Source organism: Musca autumnalis, unplaced genomic scaffold, assembly GCF_047663935.1.
Source record: "Musca autumnalis isolate F117 unplaced genomic scaffold, ASM4766393v1 scaffold_2, whole genome shotgun sequence".
Lineage (NCBI taxonomy): Eukaryota > Metazoa > Arthropoda > Insecta > Diptera > Muscidae > Musca > Musca autumnalis.
In genome coordinates, this window is record NW_027411755.1 from 46083051 (window position 1) to 46099107 (window position 16057).

Sequence of the window (16057 nt, forward strand, 5' to 3'; positions counted from 1 at the left end):
GTTACAAACGGAAAAACAAACTTAATATACCCTCCATACTATGGTGGAGGGTATAAAAAAGAAAAAGGCAACCCAGTTCGAAATTTGCTCGGCCTTCATTATTCTTTTATTTTTATTACGTCAGAAATGAAGCAGGAAAGTAAGGCAATCAGGCAAGGCAGCTTATGTACGTAGGCCTTTATAGCAGCGTCAGGCATCATACTTTTCTATTGCATATTTTACGGGGCGTCATTGTGTGAGTACATGCTTTTTCAAAGGGTTAAATTGTGTGTGTGGAGAGAGCAACGTTAAATGAGCGCATACGGGCGCCTAATCGCCTGACGCTGCTTTATAGTGAAGAGTCTTCACTGTAGACCCTTTAAAAACCAACTGAAACATTTTCATTTCCCTTCGGCAAACAAACGAAAAACGCCTAACGCTTTTTGTGTGTTCATAAAATTTGTAATAGATTAATCATCATCTAAGTACGACAACCCTACACATCAACAATAAACAGCTGTTTTCTTCTATTGTTTCTTTTTGGTGTGTTTTGTTGTTGTTTTGCTTTGCACACAAAAAAAATTAAAATTGGACTTTGTGTTTTGTTATTTTCAAGTGTTTTGTGACGAAATCAATCTTTGCAAAAAATTTTGCTAATCACACAACTCGAAAATAGGTTAACAAACGAAAACAGAAGTGAAAATGGTGCGCGGTCAACTGGGTGTGTATGCTAGCGGTCAAATTTTGTCAAGATCTTGGACAAAATGTCAACCAAAACCTCTGATTTTACGTTCATTGGCAACATCTTCATCCTCCGATTCCGATTCCTATCAATATTTACAACGTTCCAAGTTGCCGACAATGTATTTCCAAAAATCCCTGCCACGTCTACCAATTCCATTAGTGGAAAAAACTTGTGAACGTTTTTTAGCTGCTGTTCAACCCATAACAACTGCGCAGGAATTTGCCGAAACGCAACAAGTTGTTGGTGAATTTAAATCAAATGAAGCTGCCGATTTGAATGCTATGCTTAAACTTAAGGATGAGGCAAATAAACACACAAGTTATATATCGGAACCATGGTAAGTATACATATATTAAGGGAAATTGAATTCAAAAGTTCAATATGCAACTTAAGATAACTTATTTTGGCTTAATAGAATATTTTCATTCTGGAAAAATGTAAAAATTGAAGAAATATATGTATGTATGTACATAATAGATATTGTAGAATAATAGAGTAATAGAAGATATACACTGTGCTATAATTACAATTAACAGTGAGACCTTAAACAATTTTAATCAGGCGGGGCGGTGGTTATGATCTACCTTTGAATTATTTTACGATCATTGGATCTGTCTACATAAGATTATCATCGATTCTAGGTCCATCCAGCCATATATGTCTGTCCAGTCCCAATATATACTGTACTTATTCTTATCATCGCAACAAATTGCGATAGTACCAATTATTTTGAAGAAATTCGTCTTATCTCGACAGGTACCTATATCTACGAAAATGGGTCATATGAAATTACCATTACAGTCGAGATTTCTTTAATGATTAATCACATTTTGCACAATGTTTCCCTGAGTAACAGTGGTAGCTATATCAAAATCTCACAAATAAAAAAGCAAATTTAAAGTGCAACTGATTACAGAGACGGTAATTGCATTGCTTCGAATTGCGTCAATGTGATTCCCACAGAGTCGAAGTATGAAACTTTCTCACAATCCCCCCAACAGCATAACCATCATTTTTTTATAGCGAATACAGTGTGTATGGGATTAGCGGTTCAGTGCAAAACAGCTGAGGAGGAATAGCTTCTCATTACGCACGGAGAATGTGCTTGATCGTCTCCGTCTCTTCTTCGTCCTCACAGAGTCTGCAGAAGTCAGCAAAGTCCTCGTTCCATTTGATGGTAAAGGCTCTAATGTAGTAGTGTCCAGTAATAACTCCCGTCATTACTCTTATTTCGGCTTTGCTCAGGTTCAACAGTCAGTTTGTTCTGTTGGCAGACTGAGTCTTGACACATTGCACCTAGGTTCGTTATGCCATAATTCTGTGTCTCTTTCGTCAAAGAACGTCTCAATATTCCAGAAAAGGTGACATATGGGTGGTTTGATTGAGTCAGCGGTTGCTAGATCTGTTGAATGCGATCCTCGTCTGCTTTTTGGTTTTCCATAAAATCGGACTCATCATCGTCGGTAACTATTTGTTAGTGTTTCCAAATCTGTTCTACACTCAAGGACGACCTTAGACTTGATGTTACAGGATTTGATGGCTTTAAGAGCCGCTCGACTATCCACAAAGATAGTCAACGGTTCAAAGATTTCTGCATCCAGACTTTTTATCAATTCTGCTGCCTCCCAAATCGCGAAGATTTCAGCCCAGTCGTTATCCGACCTGTAAGAGTATTCAAGACCTTCCATCTTCCATCTTGGAACCGTCTGCATAAAAAGCCAGACCGTCCAGGGAGAGTTACTACAGTTCCAGTCGTCTCTACTATGTATAACGACATCTACATCGTCAAATCTCAAGACTGGTGATATATAGTCGCTTAGTTTTCGTGAGTTTTTTTGTCATGTTAATGTTAGTCGAGACCGATCCTTGGTATCTTTCATCCCCTACGTCACCCTTGGACGAAATCCTTCCGATTTTGTATTTTTCAAGGTTTTAACCAGTTTATCTCACCAAAATGACCGAAATTTTGCATTTAGTCTTCTTTGGGACTACAAAACTTTCCCCCAGAAATTTGTCGCTATAGGTTTTATCAGGTTTTTATCACTAAATCTTTGCTTGAGGTATAAAAAATACCTATAGAGAATTGTCGGTATAGATCCACGATTTAATATAGCCCCCATGTAACGGTACCGCCAATTTGTTTGTATGCTTCTCTGTCACATTTTCAGGCCGAAATTTGGAACAAAATTTTTATTCAGAAAATTGTTAATTCAGACAATGTTTTAATAGGGACACAGGAGCAGGGGAGCTTCATTTTGCTGCAATACAAGTTGTGCTGGAGGGTGTAAAAAGTTCGGCCATGCCGAACTTAACTCGTTTTTATAACCTCAGCCTTTAAGCTAAGGGGGTATATACTTGTATACTATGAAAATGTTTTTAGACCCCAAGTAAGACGATTTTACCATGTCCGTCCGCCTGTCTGTCCGGCTTGCTGGAGCGCACGATAACTCTCGAACGGATCAAGCGATTTGGTCCAAAATTTAGTTCTCATAATATTTTGTCTAAACTTAGTTCAAGTTCGAAGTAGGTCTACTTCTTCTGGTACCTCCACCACAAAATTTCAAAATTTTTTGCTAAAATGGATTTTGTCCAAATTTGAATGGAATTGTATGGACCGATACCTCAGAAAACCTCCCACCCAAATTTTCAACATTTTTGGCACAAGCGCAGTTATGACACTCTTCTCGGGTCGGCATTAAATTTTTGCAGCAGGTCGTGCTCACTCCACTCTTCACGACTGTAAATTTTTTCGGGGCCAGATGCTATATAACCCTGTAAAATTTCCCGTAAAATTTTCTTCAAACGCACATCAAATTCCAAGAAGGTCTATATCGGATAAACCTTCAGTTTAAAGGCTGTTCGAGGATTGTTATGAAATTGTCATCAAAATCCTTGGATTTGGATTACAACGACAAAATTTTTTCGAGGGAAAGGTTATTATTCTAATTGTACTTTTCTATTTACGAAATCCACTGGACATGAAATGTCAGTTTCTAAGCGTGTACGTCAAATGTAATCCACTGGATTTATGAAGAGGGGTTTTGACGTATACGCAACGGTATTTTCATTTGAAATCCTGTGTATTCCTCAAATCTAAACGTTCTACTAGAGCTCTGAAATATGCTACGGTGACCAACTAAAGCTTTTGGGAAAACGATTTTGGTTGTGATAGTGGCTACTCTTCAATTCACTCGGGCTGTGGGTATATCTCTGTCGGCAAAGACGACTGACTTTTCTATTTTACTTGTTTACTTGTTTCATTTTAGTATGTAAATTATTTCTCCTTCCACTTCCAGGTTTGATATGTATCTTAAAGACCGCGCACCGCTGCCACTCAACTACAACCCCCTGCTGGCAATGAAGAATGATACCCGACCTGAATATCAACATCAGTTGGTGAAGGCTGCAAACATCATTATAACTTCCTTACGTTTTTGGCGTTCCCTGCAAGCGGGTCTCTTGGAACCTGAAGTGTTTCATATGAATCCAAAGAAAAGTGATACCGAAAGTTATCGTCGTTGGATGCGTCTAACACCAAAAATTGTGGCCACATATGCTTCGTATGCTTTCAAAGCATTTCCCCTAGATATGGTACAATATGAACGTCTCTTTGGGACATCACGTATTCCCGGTATGGAGCGCGATCATTTGGTACAATCACCCAACTCCAAACATATTATGGTTATGCGTCGTGGTAATATTTATGCTGTGGATGTGCTAAATGAAAATGGTCTAATTGAAAGGCCTCAGGAAATTTTGGCTCGCCTCAATGCAGTGGTAAAATTGGATGAATCAAAGTCGGCGGCTGAAGTTCCCATTGGCGTTCTGACGGCAGGGCAACGTAATGAATGGGCTCGTGTCAGGGAATATATGGTTAAAAGTGCTACAAATAATGAATTGTTAACACAACAAATTGACAATGCCCTGTTTTGTATTTGTTTGGATACTGAGGAGGATCCGGTTTATACCGAGGCCAATCCCATACCGGCTTTTAAAAATATGCTGGCTGGCAAGGGTACCAATAGGTGAGATGTGAGGAAGTTGGAATAATATGAGTTATATTTAACAATATTTATTTTTGTTTTTTAGATGGTTTGACAAATCCCTCTCAATGTTGTTGAGTGCCGATGGCACTGCTGCCATTAACTTTGAACATTCATGGGGTGATGGTGTTGCGGTTTTGCGTTACTTCAATGAAGTATACAAGGAAACCTTGAACAAACCTTTCTTAAGTACCGAAGATTTGAAATTGGTTTCTCAGATTTCCGTGGAGGCCTCCAAAGTGCGTCACCTCGATTTTGAAATCGATGATAAGTTAAAAGAAGAAGTTCGCAAGGCCTATGAATTGAATGAAAAGAATGTGAATGCCTTAAATATGCAAATGCTCATATATCCCAAACTGAGTAAACAGGCTTGTAAAACTGATCGACTTAGTCCTGATTCCATTATGCAGCTATCTTTCCAATTGGCCTATAAACAAGCCTTTGGCAAGTATGTGGGCACCTATGAATCTTGCAGTACAGCTGCCTTTAGGCACGGGCGCACCGAAACCATGAGACCTTGTACCATGGCCACCAAAGAATTTTGTGATACCGTTTTGTCATCGCAAGAAAATTTCGATGCCAAAAAACTTAGATCCCTCATAGATAAATGTTCCACATATCACAGCCAGCTGACCAAAGATGCTGCCATGGGGCAAGGCTTTGATCGTCATTTGTTTGCCCTCAAACATACTGCCGCCATTAACAATAAGCCCATACCTAAACTCTACGATTTGGAAGCCTATAAACGTATTAATTATAATATTATAAGTACCTCAACGCTTTCATCAGATGGTTTGTTGTCCGGTTCATTTGGTCCTGTAGTACGTGATGGTCTGGGCATAGGGTAAGTTTTCATTGTTCTTATCCTTTGTGTATTCTCTAAACATTTTCTAATTTCCTTGTTTCATACATTCTTCCTTTTTTATGTTTAGCTATTCCATACAAAATGAAATGTGTGGTGTTGTGGTAACATCCTATGAGAATGGTTGCAATGGCCAGGAGTTTATATCGAGTTTGGAACAATCATTTAATACTATACGTCGTGTTATTGATGAAAGCAAATAAACACTGGGTGTGTGTTCTCTACACGCTATTGCTGTTATGTCTGCCTCCTTGTTTCCCCACATATCTCTTAGTTATAAGTTGAAAAGTTGTTCTCTTTAGCATTTGTGCCTTAAGACTAAAAATTATCGATTAACTATGAGAATTATGTTATATGTTATATTTTGTAATAAGTTTATAATTTATAGAATCATTGTCACGTGTTGTCCTTATATTTGCTTAAATATTTTGTATTGTATTTCCTATTATCGAAAGAGATTATTATAACGTTTAACGTATTTTACACATTACTTTATACCGTTTAATAAAATTAAACTTGGAATCAATTTGTTTCGTATTATTCAATCTATCTTTATTTAAAACAGTTAAGTTCGGCCGAACATGTTATACCCTCCACCACATGTTGTATTGAAGTAAAATGGAACAATTAGATACCTTTCGTGTATGAAGAAGACTTAATACTAAATTTCAGCAATTTCGGTAAAACAATGTGAGGCACCGTTCTATGGGGGCTATTTCAAAAGGTCGATCTATACCGACAAATTTCTGACGAAAAGTTTTTAGACTCAAAGAAGACTAAATACCAAATTTCCTATATTTCGGTAAGAGAATGTGGCTTAAACTTAAAAAATACCGAAAATCAAGAAGTACGCTTCTATGGGTATATGGGAAGACGTGGACCTATACTGATAATACTCTTCTGGAATATTTTATAACTCTTGGAAAACTAAATAACGAATTTCATCCATTTCGGTGGGATATTGACGTCACAATCTTCAGTATTACGAAAAGGGGCTATTTTGAAACGTGGACCTATACCGACGAATTTTAATCGGAAATGGGGTAATATGAAAGCGTGGACCTGTACAGACAAATTTCTGGCGAACAGTTTTATATCACATTGAAGACTAAATACCAAATTTCAGTCATTTTTGTGGAATATTGAAGCCACAACCTTCAAAATACGGAAAATCGGGAGGTACCTTTCCATGGGCGCTATATGAAGGCATGGACCGATACCGACAAAGTTCTGGGGGAAAGTTTTGTACCACCAACCTAGACTAAGTACCAAATTTCAGCCATTTTGGTAGGATAATGAAGCTAAAACCTTAAAAATGGTGGAGGGTATAAAAATCCACGTTTTTTGGTCTGAAGTTTAATGAAAAAATATTCTTTAAAAATCCACGTTTATTGGTTTGAAGTTTAATGAAAAAATATTCTTTAAAAAATCCACGTTTATTGGTTTGAAGTTTAATGAAAAAATATTCTTTAAAAAATCCACGTTTATTGGTTTGAAGTTTAATGAAAAAATATTCTTTAAAAAATCCACGTTTATTGGTTTGAAGTTTAATGAAAAAATATTCTTTAAAAAATCCACGTTTATTGGTTTGAAGTTTAATGAAAAAATATTCTTTAAAAAATCCACGTTTATTGGTTTGAAGTTTAATGAAAAAATATTCTTTAAAAAATCCACGTTTATTGGTTTGAAGTTTAATGAAAAAATATTCTTTAAAAAATCCACGTTTATTGGTTTGAAGTTTAATGAAAAAATATTCTTTAAAAAATCCACGTTTATTGGTTTGAAGTTTAATGAAAAAATATTCTTTAAAAAATCCACGTTTATTGGTTTAAAGTTTAATGAAAAAATATTCTTTAAAAAATCCACGTTTATTGGTTTGAAGTTTAATGAAAAAATATTCTTTAAAAAATCCACGTTTATTGGTTTGAAGTTTAATGAAAAAATATTCTTTAAAAAATCCACGTTTATTGGTTTGAAGTTTAATGAAAAAATATTCTTTAAAAAATCCACGTTTATTGGTTTGAAGTTTAATGAAAAAATTTTCTTTAAAAAATCCACGTTTATTGGTTTGAAGTTTAATGAAAAAATATTCTTTGAAAAATCCACGTTTATTGGTTTGAAGTTTAATGAAAAAATATTCTTTAAAAAATCCACGTTTATTGGTTTGAAGTTTAATGAAAAAATATTCTTTAAAAAATCCACGTTTATTGGTTTGAAGTTTAATGAAAAAATATTCTTTAAAAAATCCACGTTTATTGGTTTGAAGTTTAATGAAAAAATATTCTTTAAAAAATCCACGTTTATTGGTTTGAAGTTTAATGAAAAAATATTCTTTAAAAAATCCACGTTTATTGGTTTGAAGTTTAATGAAAAAATATTCTTTAAAAAATCCACGTTTATTGGTTTGAAGTTTAATGAAAAAATATTCTTTAAAAAATCCACGTTTATTGGTTTGAAGTTTAATGAAAAAATATTCTTTAAAAAATCCACGTTTATTGGTTTGAAGTTTAATGAAAAAATATTCTTTAAAAAATCCACGTTTATTGGTTTGAAGTTTAATGAAAAAATATTCTTTAAAAATCCACGTTTATTGGTTTGAAGTTTAATGAAAAAATATTCTTTAAAAAATCCACGTTTATTGGTTTGAAGTTTAATGAAAAAATATTCTTTAAAAAATCCACGTTTATTGGTTTGAAGTTTAATGAAAAAATATTCTTTAAAAAATCCACGTTTATTGGTTTGAAGTTTAATGAAAAAATATTCTTTAAAAAATCCACGTTTATTGGTTTGAAGTTTAATGAAAAAATATTCTTTAAAAAATCCACGTTTATTGGTTTGAAGTTTAATGAAAAAATATTCTTTAAAAAATCCACGTTTATTGGTTTGAAGTTTAATGAAAAAATATTCTTTAAAAAATCCACGTTTATTGGTTTGAAGTTTAATGAAAAAATTTTCTTTAAAAAATCCACGTTTATTGGTTTGAAGTTTAATGAAAAAATATTCTTTGAAAAATCCACGTTTATTGGTTTGAAGTTTAATGAAAAAATATTCTTTAAAAAATCCACGTTTATTGGTTTGAAGTTTAATGAAAAAATATTCTTTAAAAAATCCACGTTTATTGGTTTGAAGTTTAATGAAAAAATATTCTTTAAAAAATCCACGTTTATTGGTTTGAAGTTTAATGAAAAAATATTCTTTAAAAAATCCACGTTTATTGGTTTGAAGTTTAATGAAAAAATATTCTTTAAAAAATCCACGTTTATTGGTTTGAAGTTTAATGAAAAAATATTCTTTAAAAAATCCACGTTTATTGGTTTGAAGTTTAATGAAAAAATATTCTTTAAAAAATCCACGTTTATTGGTTTGAAGTTTAATGAAAAAATATTCTTTAAAAAATCCACGTTTATTGGTTTGAAGTTTAATGAAAAAATATTCTTTAAAAAATCCACGTTTATTGGTTTGAAGTTTAATGAAAAAATATTCTTTAAAAATCCACGTTTATTGGTTTGAAGTTTAATGAAAAAATATTCTTTAAAAAATCCACGTTTATTGGTTTGAAGTTTAATGAAAAAATATTCTTTAAAAAATCCACGTTTATTGGTTTGAAGTTTAATGAAAAAATATTCTTTAAAAAATCCACGTTTATTGGTTTGAAGTTTAATGAAAAAATATTCTTTAAAAAATCCACGTTTATTGGTTTGAAGTTTAATGAAAAAATATTCTTTAAAAAATCCACGTTTATTGGTTTGAAGTTTAATGAAAAAATATTCTTTAAAAACTCCACGTTTATTGGTTTGAAGTTTAATGAAAAAATATTCTTTAAAAAATCCACGTTTATTGGTTTGAAGTTTAATGAAAAAATATTCTTTAAAAACTCCACGTTTATAGGTTTGAAGTTTAATGAAAAAATATTCTTTAAAAAATCCACGTTTATTGGTTTGAAGTTAATGAAAAAATATTCTTTAAAAATTCCACGTTTATTGGTTTGAAGTTTAATGAAAAAATATTCTTTAAAAAATCCACGTTTATTGGTTTGAAGTTTAATGAAAAAATATTCTTTAAAAAATCCACGTTTATTGGTTTGAAGTTTAATGAAAAAATATTCTTTAAAAAATCCACGTTTATTGGTTTGAAGTTTAATGAAAAAATATTCTTTAAAAAATCCACGTTTATTGGTTTGAAGTTTAATGAAAAAATATTCTTTAAAAAATCCACGTTTATTGGTTTGAAGTTTAATGAAAAAATATTCTTTAAAAAATCCACGTTTATTGGTTTGAAGTTTAATGAAAAAATATTCTTTAAAAAATCCACGTTTATTGGTTTGAAGTTTAATGAAAAAATATTCTTTAAAAAATCCACGTTTATTGGTTTGAAGTTTAATGAAAAAATATTCTTTAAAAAATCCACGTTTATTGGTTTGAAGTTTAATGAAAAAATATTCTTTAAAAAATCCACGTTTATTGGTTTGAAGTTTAATGAAAAAATATTCTTTAAAAAATCCACGTTTATTGGTTTGAAGTTTAATGAAAAAATATTCTTTAAAAAATCCACGTTTATTGGTTTGAAGTTTAATGAAAAAATATTCTTTAAAAAATCCACGTTTATTGGTTTGAAGTTTAATGAAAAAATATTCTTTAAAAAATCCACGTTTATTGGTTTGAAGTTTAATGAAAAAATATTCTTTAAAAAATCCACGCCTAATGGTCTGAAGTTAAATGAAAAAATATTCTTTAAAAAATCCACGCCTAATGGTCTGAAGTTAAATAAAAAATATTCTTTAAAAAATCCACGCCTAATGCTCTGAAGTTAAATGAAAAAATATTCTTTAAAAAATCCACGCCTAATGGTCTGAAGTTAAATGAAAAAATATTCTTTAAAAAATCCACGCCTAATGGTCTGAAGTTAAATGAAAAAATATTCTTTAAAAAATCCACGCCTAATGGTCTGAAGTTAAATGAAAAAAATATTCTTTAAAAAATCCACGCCTAATGGTCTGAAGTTAAATGAAAAAATATTCTTTAAAAAATCCACGCCTAATGGTCTGAAGTTAAATGAAAAAAATATTCTTTAAAAAATCCACGCCTAATGGTCTGAAGTTAAATGAAAAAAATATTCTTTAAAAAATCCACGCCTAATGGTCTGAAGTTAAATGAAAAAATATTCTTTAAAAAATCCACGCCTAATGGTCTGAAGTTAAATGAAAAAAATATTCTTTAAAAAATCCACGCCTAATGGTCTGAAGTTAAATGAAAAAATATTCTTTAAAAAATCCACGCCTAATGGTCTGAAGTTAAATAAAAAATATTCTTTAAAAAATCCACGCCTAATGGTCTGAAGTTAAATGAAAAAATATTCTTTAAAAAATCCACGCCTAATGGTCTGAAGTTAAATAAAAAATATTCTTTAAAAAATCCACGCCTAATGCTCTGAAGTTAAATGAAAAAATATTCTTTAAAAAATCCATGGATTTTTGGTCTGAAGTTTAATGAAAAAATATTCTTTAAAAAATCCACGTTTAATGCTCTGAAGTTAAATGAAAAAATATTCTTTAAAAAATCCATGGATTTTTGGTCTGAAGTTTAATGAAAAAATATTCTTTAAAAAATCCACGTTTAATGCTCTGAAGTTAAATGAAAAAATATTCTTTAAAAAATCCACGCCTAATGGTCTGAAGTTAAATAAAAAATATTCTTTAAAAAATCCACGCCTAATGCTCTGAAGTTAAATGAAAAAATATTCTTTAAAAAATCCACGCCTAATGGTCTGAAGTTAAATGAAAAAATATTCTTTAAAAAATCCACGCCTAATGGTCTGAATGAAAAAAAAAAAATATTCTTTAAAAAATCCACGCCTAATGCTCTGAAGTTAAATGAAAAAATATTCTTTAAAAAATCCACGCCTAATGGTCTGAAGTTAAATGAAAAAATATTCTTTAAAAAATCCACGCCTAATGGTCTGAAGTTAAATAAAAAATATTCTTTAAAAAATCCACGCCTAATGGTCTGAAGTTAAATGAAAAAAATATTCTTTAAAAAATCCACGCCTAATGGTCTGAAGTTAAATGAAAAAATATTCTTTAAAAAATCCACGCCTAATGGTCTGAAGTTAAATGAAAAAATATTCTTTAAAAAATCCACGCCTAATGGTCTGAAGTTAAATGAAAAAAATATTCTTTAAAAAATCCACGCCTAATGGTCTGAAGTTAAATGAAAAAATATTCTTTAAAAAATCCACGCCTAATGGTCTGAAGTTAAATGAAAAAAATATTCTTTAAAAAATCCACGCCTAATGGTCTGAAGTTAAATGAAAAAATATTCTTTAAAAAATCCACGCCTAATGGTCTGAAGTTAAATGAAAAAAATATTCTTTAAAAAATCCACGCCTAATGGTCTGAAGTTAAATGAAAAAATATTCTTTAAAAAATCCACGCCTAATGGTCTGAAGTTAAATGAAAAAAATATTCTTTAAAAAATCCACGCCTAATGGTCTGAAGTTAAATGAAAAAATATTCTTTAAAAAATCCACGCCTAATAGTCTGAAGTTAAATGAAAAAAATATTCTTTAAAAAATCCACGCCTAATGGTCTGAAGTTAAATGAAAAAATATTCTTTAAAAAATCCACGCCTAATGGTCTGAAGTTAAATGAAAAAATATTCTTTAAAAAATCCACGTTTATTGGTCTGAAGTTTAATGAAAAAATATTCTTTAAAAAATCCACGTTTATTGGTGTGAAGTTTAAGAAAAAATATTCTTTAAAATATCCACGTTTATTGGTGTGAAGTTTAATGAAAAAATATTCTTTAAAAAATCCACGTTTATTAGTCTGAAGTTTAATGAAAAAATATTCTTTAAAAAATCCACGTTTATTGGTCTAAGGTTTAATGAAAAAATATTCTTTAAAAAATCCACGTTTATTGGTCTGAAGTTTAATGAAAAAATATTCTTTAAAAAAATCCACGTTTATTGGTCTGAAGTTTAATGAAAAAATATTCTTTAAAAAATCCACGTTTATTGGTCTAAGGTTTAATGAAAAAATATTCTTTAAAAAATCCACGTTTATTGGTCTGAAGTTTAATGAAAAAATATTCTTTAAAAAATCCACGTTTATTGGTCTAAGGTTTAATGAAAAAATATTCTTTAAAAAATCCACGTTTATTGGTCTGAAGTTTAATGAAAAATATTCTTTAAAAAATCCACGTTTATTGGTCTGAAGTTTAATGAAAAAATATTCTTTAAAAAATCCACGTTTATTGGTTTGAAGTTTAATGAAAAAATATTCTTTAAAAAATCCACGTTTATTGGTTCGAAGTTTAATGAAAAAATATTCTTAAAAAATCCACGTTTATTGGTTTGAAGTTTAATGAAAAAATATTCTTTAAAAAATCCACGTTTATTGGTTTGAAGTTTAATGAAAAAATATTCTTTAAAAAAACCACGTTTATTGGTCTGATGGTGGAAGAAAAAAATATTCTTCAAAAAATTCACGTTTATTGGTCTGATGGTGGAAGAAAAAAATATTCTTTAAAAAAATCCACGTTTATTGGTCTGATGGTGGAAGAAAAAAATATTCTTTAAAAAATCCACGTTTATTGGTCTGATGGTGGAAGAAAAAAATATTCTTTAAAAAATCCACGTTTATTGGTCTGATGGTGGAAGAAAAAAATATTCTTTAATGGTGTGAAGTTTAATGAAAAAATATTCTTTAAAAAATCCACGTTTATTGGTCTGATGGTGGAAGAAAAAAATATTCTTTAATGGTGTGAAGTTTAATGAAAAAATATTCTTTAAAAAATCCACGTTTATTGGTCTGAAGTTTAATGAAAAAATATTCTTTAAAAAATCCACGTTTATTGGTCTGAAGTTTAATGAAAAAATATTCTTTAAAAAATCCACGTTTATTGGTCTGAAGTTTAATGAAAACATTTTCTTTAAAAAATCCACGTTTATTGGTGTGAAGTTTAATGAAAAAATATTCTTTAAAATATCCACGTTTATTGGTGTGAAGTTTAATGAAAAAATATTCTTTAAAAAATCCACGTTTATTGGTCTGAAGTTTAATGAAAAAATATTCTTTAAAAAATCCACGTTTATTGGTCTGAAGTTTAATGAAAAAATATTCTTTAAAAAAATCCACGTTTATTGGTCTGAAGTTTAATGAAAAAATATTCTTTAAAAAATCCACGTTTATTGGTGTGAAGTTTAATGAAAAAATATTCTTTAAAAAATCCACGTTTATTGGTGTGAAGTTTAAGAAAAAATATTCTTTAAAATATCCACGTTTATTGGTGTGAAGTTTAATGAAAAAATATTCTTTAAAAAATCCACGTTTATTGGTCTGAAGTTTAATGAAAAAATATTCTTTAAAAAATCCACGTTTATTGGTCTGAAGTTTAATGAAAAAATATTCTTTAAAAAAATCCACGTTTATTGGTCTGAAGTTTAATGAAAAAATATTCTTTAAAAAATCCACGTTTATTGGTCTGAAGTTTAATGAAAAAATATTCTTTAAAAAATCCACGTTTATTGGTCTAAGGTTTAATGAAAAAATATTCTTTAAAAAATCCACGTTTATTGGTCTGAAGTTTAATGAAAAAATATTCTTTAAAAAATCCACGTTTATTGGTCTGAAGTTTAATGAAAAAATATTCTTTAAAAAATCCACGTTTATTGGTCTGAAGTTTAATGAAAAAATATTCTTTAAAAAATCCACGCCTAATGGTCTGAAGTTAAATAAAAAATATTCTTTAAAAAATCCACGCCTAATGCTCTGAAGTTAAATGAAAAAATATTCTTTAAAAAATCCATGGATTTTTGGTCTGAAGTTTAATGAAAAAATATTCTTTAAAAAATCCACGTTTAATGCTCTGAAGTTAAATGAAAAAATATTCTTTAAAAAATCCACGCCTAATGGTCTGAAGTTAAATAAAAAATATTCTTTAAAAAATCCACGCCTAATGCTCTGAAGTTAAATGAAAAAATATTCTTTAAAAAATCCACGCCTAATGGTCTGAAGTTAAATGAAAAAATATTCTTTAAAAAATCCACGCCTAATGGTCTGAATGAAAAAAAAAAATATTCTTTAAAAAATCCACGCCTAATGCTCTGAAGTTAAATGAAAAAATATTCTTTAAAAAATCCACGCCTAATGGTCTGAAGTTAAATGAAAAAATATTCTTTAAAAAATCCACGCCTAATGGTCTGAAGTTAAATAAAAAATATTCTTTAAAAAATCCACGCCTAATGGTCTGAAGTTAAATGAAAAAAATATTCTTTAAAAAATCCACGCCTAATGGTCTGAAGTTAAATGAAAAAATATTCTTTAAAAAATCCACGCCTAATGGTCTGAAGTTAAATGAAAAAATATTCTTTAAAAAATCCACGCCTAATGGTCTGAAGTTAAATGAAAAAAATATTCTTTAAAAAATCCACGCCTAATGGTCTGAAGTTAAATGAAAAAATATTCTTTAAAAAATCCACGCCTAATGGTCTGAAGTTAAATGAAAAAAATATTCTTTAAAAAATCCACGCCTAATGGTCTGAAGTTAAATGAAAAAATATTCTTTAAAAAATCCACGCCTAATGGTCTGAAGTTAAATGAAAAAAATATTCTTTAAAAAATCCACGCCTAATGGTCTGAAGTTAAATGAAAAAATATTCTTTAAAAAATCCACGCCTAATGGTCTGAAGTTAAATGAAAAAAATATTCTTTAAAAAATCCACGCCTAATGGTCTGAAGTTAAATGAAAAAATATTCTTTAAAAAATCCACGCCTAATAGTCTGAAGTTAAATGAAAAAAATATTCTTTAAAAAATCCACGCCTAATGGTCTGAAGTTAAATGAAAAAATATTCTTTAAAAAATCCACGCCTAATGGTCTGAAGTTAAATGAAAAAATATTCTTTAAAAAATCCACGTTTATTGGTCTGAAGTTTAATGAAAAAATATTCTTTAAAAAATCCACGTTTATTGGTGTGAAGTTTAAGAAAAAATATTCTTTAAAATATCCACGTTTATTGGTGTGAAGTTTAATGAAAAAATATTCTTTAAAAAATCCACGTTTATTAGTCTGAAGTTTAATGAAAAAATATTCTTTAAAAAATCCACGTTTATTGGTCTAAGGTTTAATGAAAAAATATTCTTTAAAAAATCCACGTTTATTGGTCTGAAGTTTAATGAAAAAATATTCTTTAAAAAAATCCACGTTTATTGGTCTGAAGTTTAATGAAAAAATATTCTTTAAAAAATCCACGTTTATTGGTCTAAGGTTTAATGAAAAAATATTCTTTAAAAAATCCACGTTTATTGGTCTGAAGTTTAATGAAAAAATATTCTTTAAAAAATCCACGTTTATTGGTCTAAGGTTTAATGAAAAAATATTCTTTAAAAAATCCACGTTTATTGGTCTGAAGTTTAATGAAAAATATTCTT

General features: G+C 29.7%; 1 protein-coding gene across 1 annotated transcript; it reads left to right on the forward strand.

The window, feature by feature from the left end:
* The first annotated feature begins 487 nt into the window (after positions 1–487).
* On the forward strand, positions 488–6155 carry CPT2 (Carnitine palmitoyltransferase 2). Its single transcript, XM_073967647.1, has 4 exons — positions 488–1061; positions 4021–4749; positions 4814–5611; positions 5700–6155. The coding sequence occupies exons 1-4, from the start codon at positions 682–684 to the stop codon at positions 5830–5832; spliced, it is 2040 nt and encodes a 679-aa protein (XP_073823748.1). The 5' UTR covers positions 488–681; the 3' UTR covers positions 5833–6155.
* The last annotated feature ends 9902 nt before the right edge of the window (positions 6156–16057 follow it).